Here is a 24,349-nt window from a genome sequence, read left to right as displayed (position 1 = left end):
TTCCTTGTGCAAGAGTTCAGCTTTACTTTAAACTACTTTATGACAGGGGTGTAACAATAGACCCTGCAAGGGATGCATCCGCAGGGGGGGGCCCAAAAGCCGCAGGGGTCCCATGGGGGAGAAGTTTCATTTCCCTGTCCTGTAAGACTGACAACTAAGGGTACGGAGGAAAGAACTTTCTGCTCTCTGCACAATTGTTCTAATGACTGCATCTGTTCAGCCTCTGATAAGGAATCATAAAAAGTTTTGTAGACAAATGTTTGTAGACAGTCCCTATTCAGTGTGCAGCAGGCTCTTATGTACAGCAACCAGCCAGGGTCGGCACTACAAGTAAGGCAAAAGGGGCAAATGCCCCCAGGCCCCAGAGTCCCTAGGGGCCCCAGCCCCCTTTGCCAATGCCATCCAAATATATACTCCTTGCTGGCCACCGGCAGGTGCCCTGCTCTGTGTGTGGTCTGAATGACTGGGGCTGGATGCCGGTGCATCGGTAATGCAATCGAGCCGGCCGTGGAGGGAGAGACTGGGATGATCTATCCATACATACCTTATTCCTAGCGGTGCCGGTGGCATCCTGGTCTCCATAGTTCCCTTCCGACGTCAGCTCTTCAATACACGTTGTCACGCCGGCCAGCCGTAGTCCCGCCCCCCCATGTGACACAGGCATGGACGTCAGTGCATCCTTGTGTCCATGCCTGTGAGCAGAGTAGGAGAGCACTTTTGCTGCTGCTGCAGGCTGCCTGAGGAATGTGCCTGACTGGTGAGTCAGGCAATTGGTAAAGCATGAGAACATTAACTTTTATTGTTTACAGTATAAATAGCACACTGGTGCAGGCCAGGTCTATGCTTATGCTGTTAAATTAATCTGACGTGAATTTTCTTGGTATCTCTTAATTAGAAGGTTTCTGAATTAATGATTTTACTTCCAGCATGCATATCCCCAGTCTCCCCCCACTTCATGGTCACTTTTAGGGTTTAGATAGTTCATCTTGCTTAGCCCCCCCATCCCTTTCCACAGGGAAACTTTTAGGGTTTACATAGCAGGCTTTAAAGTGTTCCTGAGAAGAGAAGCGTCTCAGGTACCATACTTAAGGTGGGTACACACATCAGATAAAAGTATTTGGAAAATGAAAGATCACAGACCAATTTTACCACCTTTCATGTAGTATGAGAGCCATACTCTACACAGTCTATTCTATTGAGCTGAACTCCCCATCAGATAAAAATCTTTGCAAGATGCTGCACACAAAGATGCTGTAGACATTCAACAGATCAGCATTTGCAAAAGATCTGTTCCTGCAAAAGATCCGTTCCTGCAAAATGCATTCATAGTCTATGATATCTGCAGATCTCATACACACCTTGTTTGGCAGACATTCACCTGCAGATCAGACAATTATCTGTAGATCCATCCTGGTGGATCTGATCTGCAGATGAAGGTCCATTAAACAAGGTGTGTATGCGACCTTATAGATAGATGAGATATCATAGACTATGAATGCATTTTGCAGGAACAGATCTTTTGCAGATACTGATCTTTTGCACGTGTACAGCATCTTTGTGTGCAGCATTTTGCAAAGATTTTTATCTGATGGGGAGTTCATCTCAATAGAATAGACTGGGTAGGCATGGCTCTCATACTACATGAAAGGGGATAAAATTGGTCTGTGATCCTTCATTTTCCAAAGACTTTGATCTGATGTGTGTACCCACCTTTAGCTGGGGCTTCTTTAAGCCCCCTTGAGACTGCTCGTCCCCCATTGTCTCCCCGTGTGGCTCCTGTCACTTGCAATTTGGCCTGAAAGTCTGGCCAAGTTGCGCTTTGTTGTGCATGTACCAAGCTTTCAGACCGAATTGCGGGGAATGGGAGCCACCCGTGGAGATGGCGGGGGACGAGCGGCCTTAAGGGGGCATAAGGAAGCTCCAGGTAATTATGGTATCTGAGACGCTTTTCATCTCAGGTACCCTTCCACACCATTTCTATCATCTAAGGGGGCCCCTTGGTTTTTTTTTGCCCTAGGGCCCCATTTCACCCAGAACTGGCTCTGCACCCAGCCTCCAACCTTTCTACCCCTCCCCAAGTGCTGTGTACTGAAGCAATGCTGGAAGATTCTGCAGAGCCAGTTCTGCTCCATCAGGGATGGACAGAGTGAGTGTAATAAGCTGAGGCTGGGAGCACACTCCTCTGTTGGTTTTATGTATGTGTTTTCTACACACCATGTGTGTCTGTATGTGTAAAAACATGCACGTTTTATCACAGAAGCTAATGTAATTGATAGAGAAAATGTGTGCAGTTCTTGACTGCTGTCTCTCCACAGGGAAAAAACATTGAAGTGTGCACAAGCTAGTCTGAATAACATTGGTTCTCAGTTTACCTGTGCAGAGAGGGGGGGGGGGGGGAGGGGACCCATCAAAAGTTTTGCAGGGGGCCCAGTGATTTCTAGTTACGTCCCTCTTTTATGAACTTGTGGTCAACAGCCCTGGTCAGTTTTCAGGAGTAATGCTTCAGTCTTGAAGATCTGCACATCTTGACGTCAGCCCTGCTCCCGGAGGCTAGCCAACAGGGCTTTGCCAAATGTAACAGACTTTCTGTCTGGTCACTGATTTGGTCTATGCCTATGCTTCTGTCCCAACTTCTGCCCTTTTCATGTTTTCAGTGGAGTGAGCCTACTGGATACAACATTCCTACCAGTAGGAAATATGGAAAATAACCAAGGCAGGATTTAGACTTTGTACCACAGTGCCTGGAGGCACAGAAGCTTGACATACTTTGTGATTCATTTTGTTAAGGTTTACATACTTTTTGTTTGTGAAAAGCTATTCTTAATGTAGCTCTCTAGAAAAAAAAAAAAAAAAAAAAAAAAAAGCTACCACGTCCTTGAAACGTTTATATAGAATATTGGAAAGGAAAACAAAACATTACCATATATTATGCTCACAGGATGTACTTGTAAATGAGAACATTCACAATGCATTATTTTCTGGCAAACCATGGTATAAATAAATAAAAAGTGTGATTTATCAAGCCGTGATGCACGCTGACAGCCAATGTAGCGTTACACATCAAGTAAATTTGTAAGACATGTTTGTGACAGTCCTTATCTTGCTTTGAGGTCCTATAAGGACAGGACAAATTAATAATTCACTTTAAATGTTTGAAAGAATAGATAATTCGTTTTGTGCTTTGGGGAAGGTGCAACAAGGCAAGAAAGAGGATGAGGATTGAGCAAATAACCACTCTGGACCTCCAAGTCTCTGGGAACTGGGAGACGTTCTGAAACAAAATCCCAACTGACACAGGCAAACATTTGCTTAAAAGTTAGTTTTTCTTTCTTTTACATACACGTTTTACTTATTGTGTTATTGTATTTAGCATTAAAAATACATTTTTTCAGTCAGGAACAATTGAAACTTTACACATAATGTTATTTTTTTGAATTTTGCTTGCTAGTTTGACTAGTAAAGTTTTGACAACTGAAGTGACTACCTGTTGCAACTAAAGCACTTAGTGTCTATACTGTGTCTGTAATCCCGGAGCTATCCTCACTTCCTGTGTTGTTGATTCCAGCTCATTTGAGAGCAGCCATCAGCTCCTTGTACTGCCCGCTCATTCCAATGCAGTATTATCTCAAAGTGGCTTAAGGCCCTTACACACCTATGACTGATGCTTGATCCTTTGGGTGACATCATCGCTGGGCCAACACTGTATAGATGTGAAGTCAGCTGTATAGCTAATTAAGCATTGTGTTGCTATGCAGGGGGGCGGAGGGCCGACAGAACTTGATGTCATGTGGCAGATGGGGCAAGTGGCGGCACAAAAGAATCAGCTATCGCTTGGCAAAGTTAATCCACCTCGCGGAACACTTGCAGGATAATAATAATAATCTGAACTTTGTATCGCGCTTTTCTCCTGTAAGATTAAAAGTGTTCAAGACCTGCAGCCACTAAGGGCGTGCTCAAGGGGCTATCCTGCAGTGTTAGGAAGTCTTGCCCAACGACTTCTTACTGAATAGGTACTTACCCTAGCCAGGATTGGAACCCTGGTCTCCCATGTCAAAGGGAGTGCCTTTAACCGTTACACTATCCAGCCACTAAGGGTGGCAGTTAAGGGTTCGGGGCTACTGTATACATGCTGGATTATCAGCTGAGGAAAATCAGGCACGGGTATGGCACTTTAGAGGTAGAAATTAACTGTCAGAAAAGAGTGTAAGATGCAGTTGTTTTTAGGTATACAGAACATGGCAAACATGAGATCAAGTTCAGGTTTGTTTTAATTGTACAACAGTAAAATGTGGTATGTCTTTAAATTACAGACCTTGCCAATTAAACCAACAGACAAAACCATTTTGTACTGTAGCACATTTAAAAAGTTCATACAGTAACTCACTTAAAGATAATTAAAGCCATTGTAACGTTTGCGGAATCATTTTCGCGGTCAGTGCACAAGATGCGCACTGACACAACGAAAACCTTCCACAAGTGTATAATTAAGTGAACCCAGGCTAGGTGCAATGCACCAGCAGAGAGCAATTCCCACTGGCAGATGGCGCTGTGGAATGCAGACGAGCACAGCCTCTGCACAGCCACAAATGCCAGATGAGAATTGTACAGAACTAAGATAATGCGGGGCTAAAAAGCCCTTAAAGAGAAGGAGCACAGATACAGGATGAATGTGTGTTCACCAATCTAGTCGCGACCCTGCGACGGTGAACACACATCAGCTGAAACAAAAGCAAGAACGCGATCGCGAGAAAGGCGATCGCCAGAAGTGACACAAGACAGATCAGAACAGAACACGAGAGGAGCAAAGGCACAGCAAACAACAATGAGAAAACAACGAAAACCACAAACGCTAACTAAACGTGAACACCACACTCATTCGCAACAGCGAACGCGTATACAGCGCGATCTCCACACGATAAGTGCAACAGAGACAAGCACGCCTAACTAACCACCGACAGACAAACACAAAACAGAGGACGTAAGGGCTTGCTTAATGGTTACCTCACCGAGCCTACAGCAAGCGTTTGTATAAGACAAAACAGACAAACGAAAAACAGGAATAAGAAAGGAGAGATCCACTGCTCTTTCCGTCAGAGCTAGTGCGATCTGAGTTCAGGAACAAGAAAGGGAAGATCCACTGCTCTTTTCGCCAGAGCGAGTGCGATCCAGGTACAGAAACAAGATTGCAGATCAGAAGGATCCACAGCTGCTACCGCTAGGGGCTAGTGCGATCCAAGCAAGACAGGCAGATGAGATAGCTGGTAGCAACCGCTGCTCCAGCTATACTCCAAGAAAGCAGATCAGAAGGATCCACAGCCGCTACCGCTAGAGGCTAGTGCGATCCAAGCAAGACAGACAGATGAGATAGCTGGTAGCAACCGCTGCTCCAGCTATACTCCAAAAAAGCAGATCAGAAGGATCCACAGCTGCTACCGCTAGAGGCTAGTGCGATCCAAGCAAGACAGATGAACAGAAGGGGCTACCAGTAGCAACCGCTGCTCTGGTTAGCACCCCCAGACAGACAGAACGATTTCTTGACAACCACCGTAGGCGACAGGACAATCGCAACAGAGAGGCAATACAGACAAAAACAGAAAACAATCTAACTGCACTAGGGAAGCTGCCTAGTGCAGTCCCAAGAATTACTCTAAGATAACTTTGACAAGAAATAGCATGGCTGACACTCTAGGAGTGTCTCAACAAACCCTGAAGGGATGACCAGCAAAGGACTCTGGGAAAACATAGCTTTTTATACTGCCAGCCTACAAAGGAGGCAGCTGGGTGATTTGCATAACCAATGTATGCAAATTCCTCAGCAGCAGTGCAGATCAGAAACTGGCAAAGAAAAGACAGGTCTCTCTTCCAGAGACCTGCAACCCACAGACTAGAGGAATGGTCAAACAGCTGTCTGCCTGTGCAGCCAGCTGAGCGGATCATTACAGCCATAAAGTGATCATGGTCTTTATTTTATTGACTTTTCTATTTAGCTTTCTCTTAAAAGATACTTTTTCATCTTCTTCCTAGTGGCTGAAAAGGCATTTTTCTTTATAAGGTTTGAAAATATCACCCAGGAGAAAACTTAGGAGAAAAAGTGAATTGAATATGGGCCCAGAGCCCATATTCGATGAACCTTTCTCCTGAAATTTCTCACAGGAGATATATTCACACCTTATCAATAAAATACCTTTAAAGCTCCCAGAGAGAAAGAAAATACCATAAATAAGTTTGATATTACTTTTCTACCTTCTTTTTAAAAATGTTTTTAAATGCTGAAAAGGTATTGTATACAGAAGATAAAAATATTATCTCGTTTGGAGAAAACACACAAAAAAAGTTAATTTCAAATGGACCAAAGGTTCTAATTCTTCATAAAACAAAGTTTCAGCACTATGCAATTGAAAAAGTGCCAAACCGCAGGTGAAAAAGTACTATGCAAATTATTTTAAGTTTTTTTTTTTGCTTTCTTGAGGTCTTAAAAGGCATTGATGAGGTATAAAAAATCATAAAGCAGAGTAATTATTAAAGTTACAGTAATTGAACAGAGTCCCATGTCTTTTGCTTTGGTCACTAGGGGTAAGGCTGTATTCTCTCTGTTGTCTGGGAAATGTACACTAATCCAGACTAAGCTGAACTCATCCCAGGAGCTTTGCTTGTACCACTTCCATTCCCACCTTTTGTGACTCATTGCCAGTGGACAGAGACAGAGGCATAAACAAGCTCCCAAAATCATTTGAATTTCATTTAAATGTATCAGTGTATGCATCATATAAGGATGTATGTGATTGTGTTTGTGTGTGTGGTTGTTATGTTTTCTGGTAAGTGGGGAGATCTTTCATGTTTAGTTGTAGTTTGGGTGGTTGCAGAATGGAGATGGAATAAGTGTCTATGGGCCATATGCAATTCACTTTTTCACCTGGGTGATATTTTTAAATTTGTCAATAAAATGCATTTTAAGCCATTGTAAAGCAAAAAAATGATCAAAATAATTTTGATAGTCCTTTTTCATTTACTTTTTTGTACTTTTTTAGTTGAAATGTGCTGAAAAAGGTAATTTAATTTGAAGATGAAAAATTATCACCTAGGAGAAAACTCAGGTGAAAAAGTGAATTGCAAATGGCCCGATATATTTTTGCTTAGATAGAGAACTACAGTACTTTAACCATTTCGGCCTATCTGGATGAGCTTCCTCGTCCAGATAGGCAATGCTGCTGCCGCCGGCTAGTGCGCGCAATCGGGCGCGCCCCCACGTGTGCTCCCGCTGCCCGCCGCTAGCCCCCCGATCAGTGAATGGGAATATAATTCCCATTCACCGATCTAACTTCCCCGCAGAAATACCGACACTTTCTCTCCAGAGGGTGCAGTATTTCTGCCCCCAGGAAACTTCTCCCCAGCATTTTAGTTCCTGGATGCGAGATCGTTCGCATCCAGGACTTTTTTCACTGTGGCCATCTTGTGGCTAAATAGTAAACTGCACCCACATACATTTTTAATAAAAAAAATATTATTTTACATTTAAAATTAGCAGTTTCCCTCCCACACCAAAAATTACCCACATACATTTTTTTTATAAAAAAAAAATACAATTAAAAAAAAAACAAAAACAACATAAATAGTTACCCAAGGGTCTGAACTTTTTAAATATGCATGTCAAGAGAATATGTTATTATATTATTTAAAATTATAAGCTTATAAATAGTGATGGACGCAAATTGAAAAAATGCACCTTTATTTCTAAATAAAATATCGGCACCATAAATTGTGATAGGGACATCGTTTAAATGGTGTAATAACCGGGACAGATGGGCAAATAAAATACATGAGTTTTAATTACGGTAGCTTATATTAATTTCAAACTATAATGGCCAAAAACTGGGAAATAATGAATTTTTTTCATTTCTTTCTTAATCTTCCTGTTAAAATGGATTTAGAAAAAAATAATTCTTAGCAAAATGTAGCACCCAAAGAAAGCCTAATTAGTGGCGGAAAAAACAAGATATAGATCAGTGATGGCTAACCTTGGCACTCCAGCTGTGATAAAACTACAAATCACATCATGCCTCTGCCTCCCCAAGTTATGCTTAGAGCTGTCAGAGTATTGCAATGCTTCATGGGACTTGTAGTTCCACCACAGCTGGAGTGCCAAGGTTAGCCATCACTGATATAGATCAATTCATTGTGATAAGTAGCAATAAAGTTATAGGCGAATGAATGGGAGGTGAACGTTGCTCGGATGCATGAGATTTTCGGCACTGCGGTGCTGAACCGGTTAAAAAAGTATTCCATGATGTTCCATGAGACTGAAAACTCAATAGGAGTAATATTTGTGATTTATTTCTATGAAATTGTATTGCCATTTTAAGTCGCAAAAAGGCTTTTCTGTCTGTTGTCAGCATTGTCATTGGTTATTAGTAACAGAGATGACGAGAAGGAATTACTGACTGACTACCAGATAACAATAAACAACATCTAACCGTAGCACTCAAAAACTCATAAACAGTTGTTCAGGGAGGAACAAACTCTCACACTGACACGAGTGTCAGAATTAGCACCCAACTGAGGTCTCTGATGCATAACATTTCGGTTCATTTTGCTGAATGCTCTTGAGTAGCATAGAGACCAGACTTAATACATCATCTGGCTTTTAAGCAAAATACTGTGTTTCCAGATTGAAAGTAAGTGACATAGCAAGGTTAGACACAGGTTGTACCAATCAGTGGACCAATGGCTAAAAGGGCTGAACTGAACCAGTGGACCAGTGGCTGGAAATAGCTGAACTGAAAGACAACTCTGGCCCACTGATTGCAGCAGCACAAAAACATGCACTAACCAAAAGATCCACAGATGGAGGTATCTATAGCACTAGGCAAGACCCAAAACACAGGCTGTTCAGAGAGGTCTCAGTGGCAAGGTGTAAGATGCAAAATACACTGCATGGCACAACCAAGTAACAAGAATTGTGTACAGGAACCGTACCACATATGGGCTAAACCCTGCCATGTTCAGATGGAAAATTCCACAGAAGATCATTGAGAATAAGAAATAAGAGCTACTGGACATTATCATGACAGAAGAGGACTACTAGAAGTATCATACCATGTGACAGCAAATGTGATGGAATTAGTAGCATGAGAATCTGGAGGTGTACTAGGGCCTGAAAAAAGATTTACATAGGATGTGACAAAGTGATGGTCAAAGCGGTCTAAGTGCTGATAGAATAGGAGCATTTAGAGGCTGTGAACCCTAAACTGGGAATATGGCTCCACCAGATCCCAGGAACTACATTAGCACTCTCTGCCCAGCAGAATGCTAAGTACATAAAAAGTTACACAAAAACAATGCACAAATGTCATGAATACAAAGCAGTCAAATATAAACATCTAAGATAAGAGATTTTAGTAAAGCCGTATTTGGCTACAAATAGATGTATAGTTTTTGTTTATTTATTTGGGGGCTTTTATTTTTTTTTACTAAATGCCTTGAGGAATCGGATGAATATTTTACAAAAATAGTTCACACTTTCACATATAATATTGAATTTTATAGTTGTATGGCAATAGAGTTAGTTATTCTTACAATAAGAAAAAACAAAAATGCATAAGTAGTGTTCTAATGTTTCAGTAAATTTGCATTTTTATCATATTGCCTGCATGTTCATCAGCTATGTTAGCTGCTTGCAAATTCATACTACAGTAATTTATTACACAGTGCACATCATATGTTAAGCAAATTAATTAAATGTTAAATAAACACTAATTACGTCACGTGTTCTGCATTGCACATTTTGTAGAACTGTAAAGTCCACCATTTTAAAAGATTATTTTTTTTACATTAAAGAAATCAAATTTACTTGTTAAATAGCGGTAACAATTTTTTAAAATTGATAACTGCTCCTCTCTCTCTAATCACCTTTTATTAGATCCTAAAATAAGCTAACCTATTATTATCATTATTATTTTTTATATTTATATTATGATATATTCTTATCATTTATAAAGCACCTTCATATTCTATGGTGCTGTCCAGAGTAAAAAATACAGACAATAGTATAGATAAAATATCGACATTGGTATATATAATACAGAATTGGTAGAATAAGTAATTATAGTGACAAAAGTAAAATTATTAAAATGAATAGCACCCTACAAGACATAAATGGGTGAGAAAGCCATGTCCTTTAAAAGCTAAAAATCTAAAGGATTATTATGCTATTCCCTCAGTGTAAGACTATCATTGAATGATGCATAACATTACAAAAAAATTACAGAATGAAAATCAAATGCTCAATTATAAATGAATGTTTATAAATGTACTTACAACTTGTCCATTCTGTGGATTTTTATGTGCATAAGGTGGTCCACGTATATGATTCCACATCTGGCCTGATGTCATGGCAAACACAACACACTACATAATAAACAGAAATATGAAAAAAGAATAAATACTTCTGCAAATTTCAGATTAGATTAATTAAAACCAGGTACTGGCAAGATAAAAACACAATTTAAGAACACCATGCAAGCAAGGATTTCAATTATTCAGATGTGGCTTATGTCTAAGGTTAATATTTGGATTGTAGAGACAGACGAAAATGCCAATTTTGATGCAAAAAGGAATTTGGCAAAAATATGAGCTCATCCCTACCAGTAATTTGTTATTCTGTTGCAATGCATCATGTGAGGTCTGTTTTTGAAATTGTGGCATATTTTAAAAAAGTAAATTGGGATACTATGTAGACAGAGGCCCATATGAAATTCATATTTTCTCCTAAGTTTTCTCCTAGGTGATATTTTGAAACTTTATCAACAAATTGCCTTTTAACCACTTGCCGACCGACTTAAGCCGATGGGCGGTGGCAAAGGCTGGGCCTAAATGACTGCAATATGCCCATCGGCGGCGGAGGGCGTGGTTATGCGGCGATCGCGTCACGCATGACGCGATCTGCCACCGGCAACAGGCTCTGCCCAACTGGCGCAGTAACCCACCGGCCGTTCGGGAGCGCCGGCGGGTTATTAACTGCTCAATCGACGCACAGCAAGGGTATAATATGCTTTGTAATGTATACAAAGCGTATTGTAAAGGCTGCCTCCTGCCCTGGTGGTCCCGGTGATCGAGGGACCACCAGGGCAGGCTGCGGCCCTCCTTGTCTGCACCCAAGCACACTGATCCTGACCCCCCTTCCCTCTGATCACCCACAGCACCCCTCAGACCCCCCCTGCCAACCCCTCAGACCCCTGTTTGCACACAATCACCCCCCTAATCACCCATCAATCCCCCAGACCCTCCCCCCTGTGTACTGTACACATCTCTCCTCCCCTGTAATCACCTGTCAATCACCCATCAATCACCCCCTGTCACCACCTGTCACTGCCACCTATCAGATCGCCCGCAGACCCACCCTCAGATCACCTCCAAAGTGCATTGTTTACATCTGTTCTGCCATCGAATCACCCACTGATCACCCATCAATCTGCCCATAATCTGCCCCTTTGGCACCCAATCACCCACCCACACCCTCAGAATGCCCTCAGACCCCAGCCCTGATCACCTCACCAGTGCATTGCTTGTATCTATTCCCCCCTCTAATCACACCTTGAGACACCCATTAATCACCTACTGTCACCACCTATCACCCCCTAGCACACCTACCCATCAGATCAGGCCCTAATTTGCCCCGTGTGGGCTCCTGATCACTCGGCCAAACCCTCAGATCCCCCTCAGATCCCCTTCCGATCACCTTCCCAGTGCATTGATTGCGTCTATTCTCCCCTCTAATCACCCGCCAAAACACCTATCAATCCCCTCCTGTCACCCCCTAGCACTCCTATCCATCAGATCAGGCCCTAATCTGCCCCCTGCGGGCTTCTGATCACCCAGCCAAACCCTCACCCGCCACTCCGCTCCGCAGTGACAGAATTTTTTTTTCTGATCACTGCTGGTCTCTATGACCTAGGCTGCAAAAAAGTGTCACACATGTGGTATCGCCGTACTCAGGAGAAGTAGTATAATGTGCTTTGGGGTGTATTTTTACACATACCCATGCTGGGTGGGAGAAATCTCTATGTAAATGGACAATTGTGTGTAAAGAAAAAAAACAAAAAATGGTCATTTACAGAGATATTTCTCCCACCCAGCATGGGTATATGTAAAAATACACCACAAAACACATTATACTACTTCTCCTGAGTACGGCGGTACCACATGTGTGGCACTTTTTTGCACCCTAACTGCGCTAAGGGGCCCAAAGTCCAATGAGTACCTTTAGGATTTCACAGGTCATTTTGAGACATTTGGTTTCAAGACTACTCCTCACGGTTTAGGGCCCCTAAAATGTCAGGGCAGTATAGGAACCCCACAAGTGACCCCATTTTAGAAAGAAGACACCCCAAGGTATTCCGTTAGGTGTATGACGAGTTCATAGAAGATTTTACTTTTTGTCACAAGTTAGTGGAAATTGATTTTTATTGTTTTTTTTTTCACAAAGTGTCAATTTCCACTAACTTGTGACAAAAAAACTCACCATACTCCTAACAGAATACCTTGTGGTGCTGTCTTTCTAAAATGGGGTCACTTATGGGGTTCCTATACTGCCCTGGCATTTTAGGGGCCCTAAACCGTAAGGAGTAGTCTGGAAACCAAATGTCTCAAAATGACCTGTGAAATCCTAAAGGTACTCATTGGACTTTGGGCCCCTTAGCGCAGTTAGGGTGCAAAAAAGTGCCACACATGTGGTATCGCTGTACTCAGGAGAAGTAGTATAATGTGTTTTGGGGTGTTTTTGTACACATACCCATGCTGGGTGGGAGAAATCTCTCTGTAAATGGACAATTGTGTGTAAAAAAATCAAAACATTGTCATTTACAGAGATATTTCTCCCACCCAGCATGGGTATGTGTAAAAATACACCCCAAAACACATTATACTACTTCTCCTGAGTACGGCAATACCACATGTGTGGCACTTTTTTGCAGCCTAACTGCGCTAAGGGGGTCCAAAGTCCAATGAGCACCTTTAGGCTTTACAGGTGTGTTTACAATTTAGCACCCCCCAAAATGCCAGGACAGTAAACACACCCCACAAATTACCCCATTTTGGAAAGTAGACAATTCAATGTATTCAGAGAGGGGCATGGTGAGTCCGTGGCAGATTTCATTTTTTTTTTTTGGTCACAAGTTAGCAGAAATGGAAACTTTTTTTTTTGTTTCAAAGTGTCATTTTCCGCTAACTTGTGACAAAAAATAAAATCTTCTATTAACTCACCATGCCTCCCAGTGAATACTTTGGGATGTCTTCTTTCCAAAATGGGGTCATTTGGGGGGTATTTATACTATCCTGGAATTTTAGCACCTCATGAAACATGACAGGTGCTCAGAATAGTCAGAGATGCTTCAAAATGGGAAAATTTCACTTTTTGCACCATAGTTTGTAAACGCTATAACTTTTACCCAAACCAATAAATATACACTGAATGTTTTTTTTTAATCAAAGACATGTAGCACAATATGTTTGGACAAAAATGTATACAGAAATTTTACTTTATTTGACAAATTTTATCACAGAAATTTTTTGACAAAATTCATGTCTTTTTTGATGAATATATTAAAAACTAAAAATTGCAGCAGCAATCAAATAGCACCAAAAGAAAACTGTATTAGTGACAAGAAAAGGAGGGAAAATTCATTTAGGTGGTAGGTTGTATGACCGAGCAATAAACCGTTAAACCTGCAGTGGTCTGAATGGAAATAAAAGCTCTGGTCCTTAAAGCGGTTTAACACCCAGCATTACAACTTTGCTTTAAAAGATTGCTTACAGCTTACAAACTATTATGCCAGATTTTTTTTTAAGCAGAAATTCACTGAATGGGTTAAACATGACATTTTAGTGTTGGATTTAACTAGGAATCCGCATCCGTTCTTATCTGTAGTTACAAAATGTATCTTTATTTGGAATACAAATAGACCTTTGAAAAGCCTGCGGGGGAAGCCCTCTTTGTTCTCTCAAAGCAGTGTTTGTTTGTTACATTGTAGATAGATACATTTGTAACTAAACAAGCAAGCACGAGGAGCATTTCTAGCTAAATGCAGCACTAAAATGTCATGTTTAATCCATTCAGTGAATTTCTGCTAAAAAAAAAATCTGGCATAATAGTTTATAAGCTGTAAGCAATCTTTTAAAGCAAAGTTGAAATGCTGGGTGTTAGACCACTTTAAGGGGCGAAAAGACTGTGGTCCTTATGTGGTTAAAGCTCCATAAAATAAGGAAATACTAAACATAATTTTGATAGTACATTTTCACCTACATTTTGGTACTTTTTCAATTGCAGATTGCTGAAAAGTTATTTTAAAAAGAAGTTGAAAAATTATTTCATGAGAGAAAACGTTAATTGCATATGGGCCAGTGGCCCTTATTTAATTCCCTTTGGCCTCGATTCATCAAACAGTTTGCGGTAAAAATTTGCTGTTCGTTAATTTACTGCATGCGAAATTTACCGAATGCTTAGGAGTATTCAGCAATTTTTTTTAGTTGTCGGCAGTTGTTTGTTAAAAGATCGATAGTGTTCGGTAATGATGCGGTAATGATGCAGTAAATATCGACACTAGTGATCTTTTAGCGAATACAAGCCATTTTCAAAGTGCATTGTGGGTAAGGAAGGTGCATTGTGGGCAATTTAAAGAGAACCTGAACTGAAAATGAAAAGTGAAAATAAACAAACACGTCATTAAACAAAATGGCCATAACCCCATAACAGCTTCCTGGTCAGCACACTGTTAAATGGTAATATTGCCCACTTGAGGCATAGGGAAACATTGACATTACCTAAGGGCCTGTTTCCACTAGGAGCGGTGTGATGCGGCTACATAGCTGCATCGAACCGCAGGTGTGCTGAAACACATGCACGGCAATGGAAGGGTTTCCACTGCATGCATGTTGTGCAGAGCGGTGCGGAACGATCCGAGAATCTGCAGCATGATGCAGATTCTCGCATGGCCGCATCCGCCCGCAGCCGTGTCCTATCTCCTCCATTGACTTACGCATTGGGAGATGCGGAAGTGATGCGGCTGGTGGCGGAAGTGATGCGATGCGGCTACGTAGCCGCATTCGCATCACTTTGTAGTGGAAATCGGCCCTTACACATTCAGTTGTTACTGACAGCAGCTGATATATAACTGACAGCAACTGGTATATTTCAGTTCTGACAATATTGTCAGAACTGGAAAGGATCACTGTAAGAAGAAAATAGTGAGTTTCTGAGGAACTGATGGCGAGGTTAGGATGTAATCTTTATTTGCAGCGATATCATGCGTTTACTTTAAATAATTTTACTCAGTTCAGGTTCCTGTTAAATACACCAACAGCAGAAACATAAATAACGACAGACCAGTGCGGGCGATATTGTGCTCGGAATTTACTGCACAATTTAACGCAATTTACCCTTTCTGCTTCTTGAATACTAGTTTTGGAAAACACCACCAACACAGCACGCACGATATTGACATGCAATGTAATTCATCAATACTACCTTCCGCAAAATGATAGTGCTAAATTACCGAACGCTCGATAAAGCGTTCGGTAAGCGTTTGGTAGCACTTCATGAATCGAGGCCTTTTTCTCCTAAGTTTTCTCCTAGGAGACAATTATTCATTTTCTGTTCAAATTAACTTTTCAGCACTCTGAAATTATTTTTTTCACCGAGTTATCTCCTAGGAGATAATTTTCATATTCTCTTTAAAATAACTTTTAAGCATTGCACAATTAAAAAAGTACCCAAAAGTAGGTGAAAATTATCCAGATTATTTTGAGCATGTTCTTGCTTGCTGGTGGTTTAAAAAACATTTTATGACAAGGGCCAATATGCAATAAATTCCTTCTCTTGAGTTATCTCTTAGGAGATATTTTTGTGTTCTCTTTAAAACAACTTTTTAGCATTTCACAGCTGAAAAAGTTTCCAAATGTTGGTGAAAAGTATTATTACATTTTTTTTTTTTTTTTTAGCTTTTTCTTGTTTGCTGGTGGTTTAAAAGGCATTTTATAACGAGGTAGGAAAAATTCACCTAGGAGAAAACTCAGGAGAAAAAGCGAATTGTATATGACCCAAGGAGATCATTTTCATCCTCTCAAAAAAAAAAAAATAACTTTGCAGCATTTTATAATTAAAAAAACTACCTAAAAGTTAGTGAAAAAAAGTACTATCAAATTTATTTTGAGTATTTTCTTGATTGCTGGTGGTTTAAAAGGCATTTTATGGCAAAGTGTGAAATTATTACCTAGGAGAAAATTTTGAAGGACAACTGCAGTGAGAGGTGTATGGAGGCTGCCATATTTATTTCCTTTTAAATGATACCAGTTGCCTGGCAGCCCTGCTGATCTATTTGGTTGCATTGGTGTCTGAATTACACCTGAAACAAGCATGCAGCTAATCTTGTCAGATCTGACAATAATGTCAAAAACACCTGATCTGCTGCATGCTTGTTCATGGTCTATGGCTAGAAGTATTAGCAGGAGAGGATTAGCAGGACAGCCAGGCAACTGGAATTACTTAAAAGGAAATAAATATGACAGCCTCCATATCCCACTCATTTCAATTGTCCTTTAGGGCTGGTGCACACCAAAACCCGCTAGCAGATCCGCAAAATGCTAGCACATTTTTAAACGTTTTTTTTAATTTTTATGAGGCGTTTTGCTAGCGTTTTGCGGATTGCTGCTGCGGTTTTCAGTATAGTAGATTTCATATAATGTTACAGTAAAGCTGTTACTGAACAGCTTCTGTAACAAAAACACCTGCAAAACCGCTCTGAACAGGCGTTTTTCAGAGCGGTTTGCGTTTTTCCTATACTTAACATTGGGGCAGAAACGCATCCGAAATCCAAAAAATGCCTCACCCAGGCATTTTTCGTTTCTGCAAAACGCCTGCGCTCTGGTGTGCACCACCCCATTGAGATACATTGACCAAGCAGATCCGCAGCCGCAAGCGGATCTGAAAACGCGGAAAAAGCCGCTCGGTGTGCACCAGCCCTTAAAGTGGTTTAAAACCCTGATAATATTCAATAAAAACATGTTTTCCTACTTTGTATATGCCATACGGTTATCATATTTGCATTTGTGCATAAGTATTATTATTCATTTAGAAATTATAGGTTCCCAAAAGTACAGTTTTTTGCTTTGTGATCTGACTTTGCATTTTATTAATAACTGGTTGTATTCATTATGTATTGAAGGCAGACATGCTTTGACTCTCTGTCTGTGTCGAGCCGCTTCTCTACAGTCAGAGAATGTGCCACATTCCTCACTTGATACATTTAAGTAAACACAAGATAACATAATCTACAACTTTAGTTCGAATGGATCCACATTTCACTGCACTGAACTTTCAAGCTCTGTGTGTAACCCTTCGAATGCTGGTCTAGTAAAAAAAAAAAAATGCTGGTTGCATATAATATGCTGTAAATAATGTTTTAGAGCAAAGATGAAATGCTGGGTTATAGTCCGCTTTAAAGGAACACTTAAGGTAACTAAAAATGCAATATCGAACTTACCTGGGGCTTTCTACAGCCCCCCCATAGTCTGTGCGGTCCCTTGGCGTCCACTAGGTTCCCTCCGTTCTCCTGCTGGTGGCTCTGTTACCTGAGCGACCCAGCCGTGAGTCAAATGCAACTGCGCATGCGTGGCCTGTCCGTGCAGAGCCGGGACAAGGTCCTCCAGCACCCAAGGCTGAGACACCAAAGTGCGCCCCTCTATCCCTGCCACCCGAGCCATCAAACACTGATTGCTATTAGACTAAGAGGTGCCACAGGGTCCACAACCTCCCCAACACCTTAATATCTAGTTATCTGGCTTGAAATCACTGCCATGTATCCCCTTTTCTTATTTCTTTCTGCTTCAAACACAATTAGGAATGACAGCTGAAGGAATTCTGCGCCCCCTCCTACACTGCGCCCTGAGGCTGGAGCCTCTCCAGCCTATGCCTCGGCCCGGCCCTGTGTCCGTGCACCCATCACAACTGCGCACCTGTCACATGAGCATTCTGCACAAGAGCGGTTTTTGAAAGAATGAATTGTACATGCGCAGAATGCTCAAGGCAGCAGGCACGGGGTTGAGATGGGTGCGCGGATGGGCTGCACATGCTCAGCTGTGCATGTCTCCTGGCCAGGTCATGCAAGTAACCGAGTCGCCAGCGGGAGAACGGAGGGCACTCAGAGGACACCGAGTGACCTCACGGATTATGGGGGGCTAAAGAAAGCCCCAGGTAAGTTCAGTATTTCATTTTTTAGTTATGTTCAATGTTACTTTAAGTGAAAAAGTGAACTGAATAGGGGCTAATGTTGCAACTTGCACTACTTTTAGAACATGAATTATTCTTAGCATTCCAGACAGACAAGACCTTCCCTGTGTGACCGGGGTATAGCTTGTGCTTTGCAGTGAATTAACAGTTCTGAATATTTGCCTTTCCTTCACATTTGGCTTTTTTCATCTTCAAAATAAATAAGAATCCTTTAGAACATGAAAAAGAAATTCCCCTTGACTACATTACCCTCCTGTGGTGCTGCTTCAGCTTTATACACAGTGTGCAAGTTTACTAACTATTCAAGTGATACTAAATCATATGACAAGCATTGTGGGTGATTCAGCATTCTGTGCCTCAGAGCAGTAAGTGGATCTAGCCAGCTGAATGCCTAATTCAATTTAGCACATTTCCAAACAGGACAACTAGCTACAGTCAGTTTGAATCTGGCCATGACCACAGGTCAAAGCAACACAATTATTTTGAAAAGAATTTTAGGCAATGTAGCAAACTCTCTTAATTCCAGCAGACACTTCAAAGACCTTAAAGAAGTATGTCACTTTTTTGCACCTAAAATGGCCAAACAACATAACCTAACCTAAGACAATTATAAAAATAAGAAAATATCTGATTCAGCAGTTCCTTTTCCACAAATCATGTATCATTACAACTTATAGCAGTCTCCCAACTCCTTACTGCCATATACAGTATTTATCTTAAAGAGAAACTCCGACCAAGAATTGAACTTTATCCCAATCAGTAGCTGATACCCCATTTTACATGAGAAATCTATTCCTTTTTACAAAAAGACCATCAGGGGGCACTGTATGACTGATATTGTGGTGAAACCGCTCTCACAAGAAACTCTGAGGACCATGGTACTCCTGGCAGGGTCCTTTCTGTGAACCTTGTTGCATTGTGGGAAATAGCTGTTTACAGCTGTTTCCAACTGCCAAAAAAGCATGCAGCAGCTACATCACCTGCCAACAGTAAAAATGTCACCATGTAATAAATGTCAGAATGTAAATCAGGGATTTAAAAGATTTTACAATGGGCAAACACTGACTAAATCATTTATACATAATTATTGTAAAAATGAAGCACTTTTTTATTACATTATTTTCACTGGAGTTCCTCTTTAAAGTGGACCTTAAGACCTCGTTCACATCAAGGCCGTTCGTGTGTGCTTTTCACAGTGCATTGCCCTGTGCGTTCTGCAAGGTATTGATTTTACAATGTAATGAAATGTGCCTGGTTCATATCTATACGCTGCGCTGAGCTGCATTACAAAAACGTAGTGTTGCATGCATTTCTGTGCGTTGAGCTGTAAAGCGCACATCAATGCAAGTGAATGGGTGCGCTTTTTTTAAGCGCATACAAGCGCATGTGTTTTTTACCCCTAATAGAAGAAAAAAATACATTTTCATATGAAAACAAAGCTTTATTGACAACCGCTACTGCTACAATAAGCAAAACATGCTTTAAAAAAAGTGCACCACAACACACTGAAATGCGCACTAAAGCATGCACAAATGCATGCGGTTTTTATCATGCGCTTTTACACGTTTCTCAACACACCAGATGTGAATGAGGCCTAACTCTTGCACAGGACAGAAGGAACACATAGAGAACTGCACACTGTATATATTTAGATAGTTTAGCCTGTCTAATCCCCCTCGTTTGTGACTAATCACAACTGTAATTTGTTGTAATCAGCTGTGTCAACTGGCTACCTCGGCAGAGCAGCTAATTTGTAAACACAGGATGTTAACAATATGTCTGCTTTTGTGCAAACAGGAAGTAGACACACTGTAGATTTATTGCAGTATTTGTAGCTGTAACAAAGAAATGTTTTTCTTTAAAGGTTAATATCTTGTTGCTTATCTGTTGTCTATTGCTTATTTAGAGCAGAGAGGAAATTCTGAGTTCGGGTCCAGGTTTGTCATTGTCTCAAATTAATGTCAGCTATGTAAAAAATACAATTTCTCACATTGCTCAGTACAGTTACTGCTAGTAGCAGTCATTATGCTTTTTTATGTCATCTTCTGTTCAGTGTGAGCTGTAAAAAAAGATAATTTTGCCTAGCGCAGATTAGTGCAGCTGATAGGCCTAATCAAGCAGACACTTCCTCCTCATGGTGGCATAGCAAATCTAATGGAGATGGAGGAAAATTTTAAGTGTAAAGGTAGCCTTACACTTATGGATTTTTCAAATCAGCAATCACTATGTGTCCCATGTATGAAGCATAGTCTGTTTGCTATCCAAAGCATCTTTTTATGGTTTGTATCATGTGTGCTTATTATGCACACCATACAGTTTTACATCTGTGAAGATCCTGTACTGTTCTAAAAAGCTCAGTTTCTCTTCTCAGTTGTCCTGAATGTAGTGTTGCAAGACATGAGGTAATCATTCACTGCAGAGTGCTGCATTACCTCATGCTCAGGCCAGCTAGGAAAGTGGTGATCTAACACTTTATGAGAGTACCGCTAGGGGCACTGTGGCGCCTGCATAAAAGGACAGCTACTGAGGCGCTGCATAAAAGGACAGCTACTGAGCAGAGGTGTAGCTACAAACCACGGACACCCCCAGCAAAAATTTGATGCAACCCCCCACATTCACACCCTTTCCCTTGCCTACCCCTAATGACCCTCACAGGCTGGGGACCCACCTAGCGAGGTTCATAAAACAAGTGTGGCCATCATAATCTTCATACCCATAATAAGTGCAGTCACAAAAACACCTGATCTGAGGTATGGACCCCTGTATTGGACAGGGTGAAGTAGTAGTTTGGGTCCCCTTACAGCTCTGCTCCCCCCCCCCCCCTGCAGTTGCAGTGGAGGCACCCCTGTAGTTATGCCCCTGCTACAGAAGTGCAGTTATGGCAGTGACTCGAATAAATGGCCATTGGGAACGGGTAGCACAGAAGTGTGAAAATACATGAGTGGTGTCAGTGTTCATTGGAGGAGACCACTTTTCCACTCAGGTGACAGGTATGACAGGTATGTGGGGACCTTCATTGGTCAGTAGATGCTAATAATTCTGAGTTCATGCTATTTTTACTTTACTTTGATTTCCTGCAAAAGTATACAGCTGCTGCATTTGCCAAGTGGCTTTAACCACTTGCCGACCGCGCACTCATACCGCGCGTCGGCAAAGTGGCAGCTGCAGGACCAGCGACGCAGTATTGCGTCGCCAGCTGCAGGCTGATTAATCAGGAAGCAGCTGCTCGTGCGAGCGGCTGCTTCCTGTCAATTCATGGCGGGGGGCTCCGTGAATAGCCTGCGGGCCGCCGATGGCGGCTCGCAGGCTAAATGTAAACACAAGCGGAAATAATCCGCTTTGTTTACATTTGTACGGCGCTGCTGCGCAGCAGCGCCGTAAGGCAGATCGGCGATCCCCGGCCAATCAGCGGCCGGGGATCACCGCCATGTGACAGGGGACGTCCCGTCACTGGCTGCACAGGACGGATAGCGTCCTGTGCAGCCCGGATCTCCAAGGGGGGGCCAGGTAGGAGAGGGAGGGGGAGGATTTTGCCGCGGAGGGGGGCTTTGAGGTGCCCCCCCCACAACACCCAGCAGGCAGGAGCGATCAGACCCCCCCAGCACATCATCCCCCTAGTGGGGAAAAAAGGGGGGCGATCTGGTCGCTCTGCCTGCACGCTGATCTGTGCTGGGGGCTGCAGAGCCCACCCAGCACAGATCAGCTACAACAGCGCTGGTCCTTAAGGGGGGGTAAAGGGTGGGTCCTCAAGTGGTTAATTTGCCAAAAATTAGCATAACATTTGCATCAACACCATTCATTGCTCATTCCAAGTGGTCAGTACAAAAAACTGGAGAAGGAGTGGCATGTGGTCAGTGGTGTTACTATGGGCAGAAGCCACTCAGATATCAGTTATTTACTTGCTCATTCACATACACGCATTTGCATATGAGCATTTACACAGCTCTTTAAAACTAAATGTATGGAGCACCTACATGTGAACAAATGCATGTTCAAAGGGTAGCAACCTTCATACAAAAATGTATATACTATTTATTTTCGCATCATAAGACACACCTGACCATAAGACACATCTGACCATCAGACACACCTAGCTAGGTTTAGAGGACAAAAACCATGGGAAAAATATATACTAAATCTGGTGCATCTATGGTGCAGGGTAGAGGCCTGTGCGGGTCTAATTGTTTAGACTCACACCCGACCCACACCTGCTGCCCCGCTATCCGCACACGACACACAACTGTCTTTCTGGTAAATCTGGTACTCGCACCCGACCCGCTCCTGCAGACCTGCTACCTGCACTCGACCTGCAACCCGATTAAATCAATCCGAATACTCGAACCCGACCCACATTTCGGGTAACACACAGGTACCCGACCTGATGCCCTGCACAGGTTTTTCAGTCCCGCACCTGACCCACACCCGCTGTCCCGCTACCTGCACCCAACCCGCAACCCGCTTTCTGGTGAATCTGATACCCGCACCCGTAGACCCGCTACCTGCACCCGATCCACAACCCGATTATATCAAACCAGGTACCTGAACCCGATCCACATTTCAGGTAAACCGCAGGCACCCGACCTGATGCCCTCTACGGGTCTAATTTTTCAGACCCGCACAGGACCCACAACCCGCTTTCTGGTGAATCTGGTACCTGCACCCGACCCACACCCACAAACCCGCTACCTGCACCTGACCCGCAACCTGATTAAAATTAAAATGGGTACCCGAACCCGACCCGCATTTTGGGTAACCCGCAGGTACCCGACACGATGCAGGCCTCTAGTTCAGGGGCATCTTATGGTGCTTCTCCCCCCAAACTCCTGAGGTCAGTGATGCTGTTTGTTCAGGCATGAAGCATAACTCACCCCCCTGTATCAGCAGCTCTGCATGAAGTGTGTCCTTGTGAACTTGTTCCCTACCTCCAATGTGCTGTATGTGCATCCTTATGCAGTGTCACTAACCCCCTCCCATCCTGCAGCAGTAGCTCTGTGTGCACTTGCTCCCTACCTTCCTCAGATATGCATCTGTATATAACTTACCCCGTCCAACAGCTCTGCATGTAGCCGTGTCCCCATGCTCCCTCCCTCCAATATGCATCTGCATAACACCCCCATCCTGCCACTTGCAGGACAAGGGCTGTCTGCATATTGGAGGGAAAGAGGGAGGTAGCTAACAATAGCTAACAAGCAACTTTGAAAATGGCCACATGCAGAGCCACTGCAACAGGACGAGGGTGTTGCAAGCAGAAGCATATCAGAGGGAAGGAGGGAGCATGGGGACAAGGCCACATACAGAGCTGCTGGATGGGGGTGAGTTATATCATGGATATGCATATGGGAAGAACAGTATGGGATCACAGCCACATTTGTACCATAAGACATACCAACTTTTTTTGTGACCGAGAAGAAGCGTCCCAATCAGAGGCAGAGCAATCAAGTATGGCAACACAGCACAGAAAAAAAAAACCCATCTAGCTCTGCTTGCAGCTGTAGTGTCCCATGTTCAGATTTCACCCACTATCTATAAAAAGCTTTTATGATGTCTCCTCTCTTGCTCCTTGCAATATATTTTACACAAAAAAAGCCTTATCTGTAGGTTAATTGAACTCCTCTGAAACACTTTCTACATTGAGGTAGGCCTTTAGACTTTAATCAGTCCAATGTTCTTTATAAAGTACTGCAAGTAAGTATCAGCCCTACATAAATGCTAAAACAACAACAAAAAATATAGAGAGAGTAGACTATTTACTTCCTTTTGATTATTTAAAATGCTTGAAGGATGTATCTGCATGGCTGCCATAAGCCGCATGAATTTTTATAGGCGCCTAGAAGCTTTTCTGCTTTTTGATCAATTAGGATTGCTGGGAAATATATTTTTTTATTGTTTTGTCTCTTATATTGAATATTTTACTGGTGCTAATGAAAAAGATAAAATGTACCTTAAAAGTTATATTGTGAAACCCTCAGCGACTCACCTTTGTTTATGTACTCCAAAACTGATTTGTTTTAAAGAATTCAATAAAGTAAGCGCTTAAATCACCTCGGATGCATTTTCTTGCATTTGAAGAAA

At 42.1% G+C, this 24,349-nt stretch overlaps 1 protein-coding gene across 1 annotated transcript in view; it reads right to left on the bottom strand.

Moving 5' to 3' along the window:
- Positions 1-24,349, bottom strand: part of TUSC3 (tumor suppressor candidate 3) — a 331,289-nt gene that overhangs the window by 54,702 nt on the left and 252,238 nt on the right. The window contains exon 6 of the mRNA XM_068268622.1: positions 10,315-10,404. Within this exon, the coding sequence (XP_068124723.1) occupies positions 10,315-10,404 (90 nt within the window). The remainder of the gene's footprint in view (positions 1-10,314; positions 10,405-24,349) is intronic.

This window comes from Hyperolius riggenbachi, chromosome 1 (assembly GCF_040937935.1).
Source record: "Hyperolius riggenbachi isolate aHypRig1 chromosome 1, aHypRig1.pri, whole genome shotgun sequence".
NCBI classification, from domain to species: Eukaryota; Metazoa; Chordata; class Amphibia; order Anura; family Hyperoliidae; genus Hyperolius; species Hyperolius riggenbachi.
This window is presented reverse-complemented; position numbering and strand designations above follow the sequence as displayed.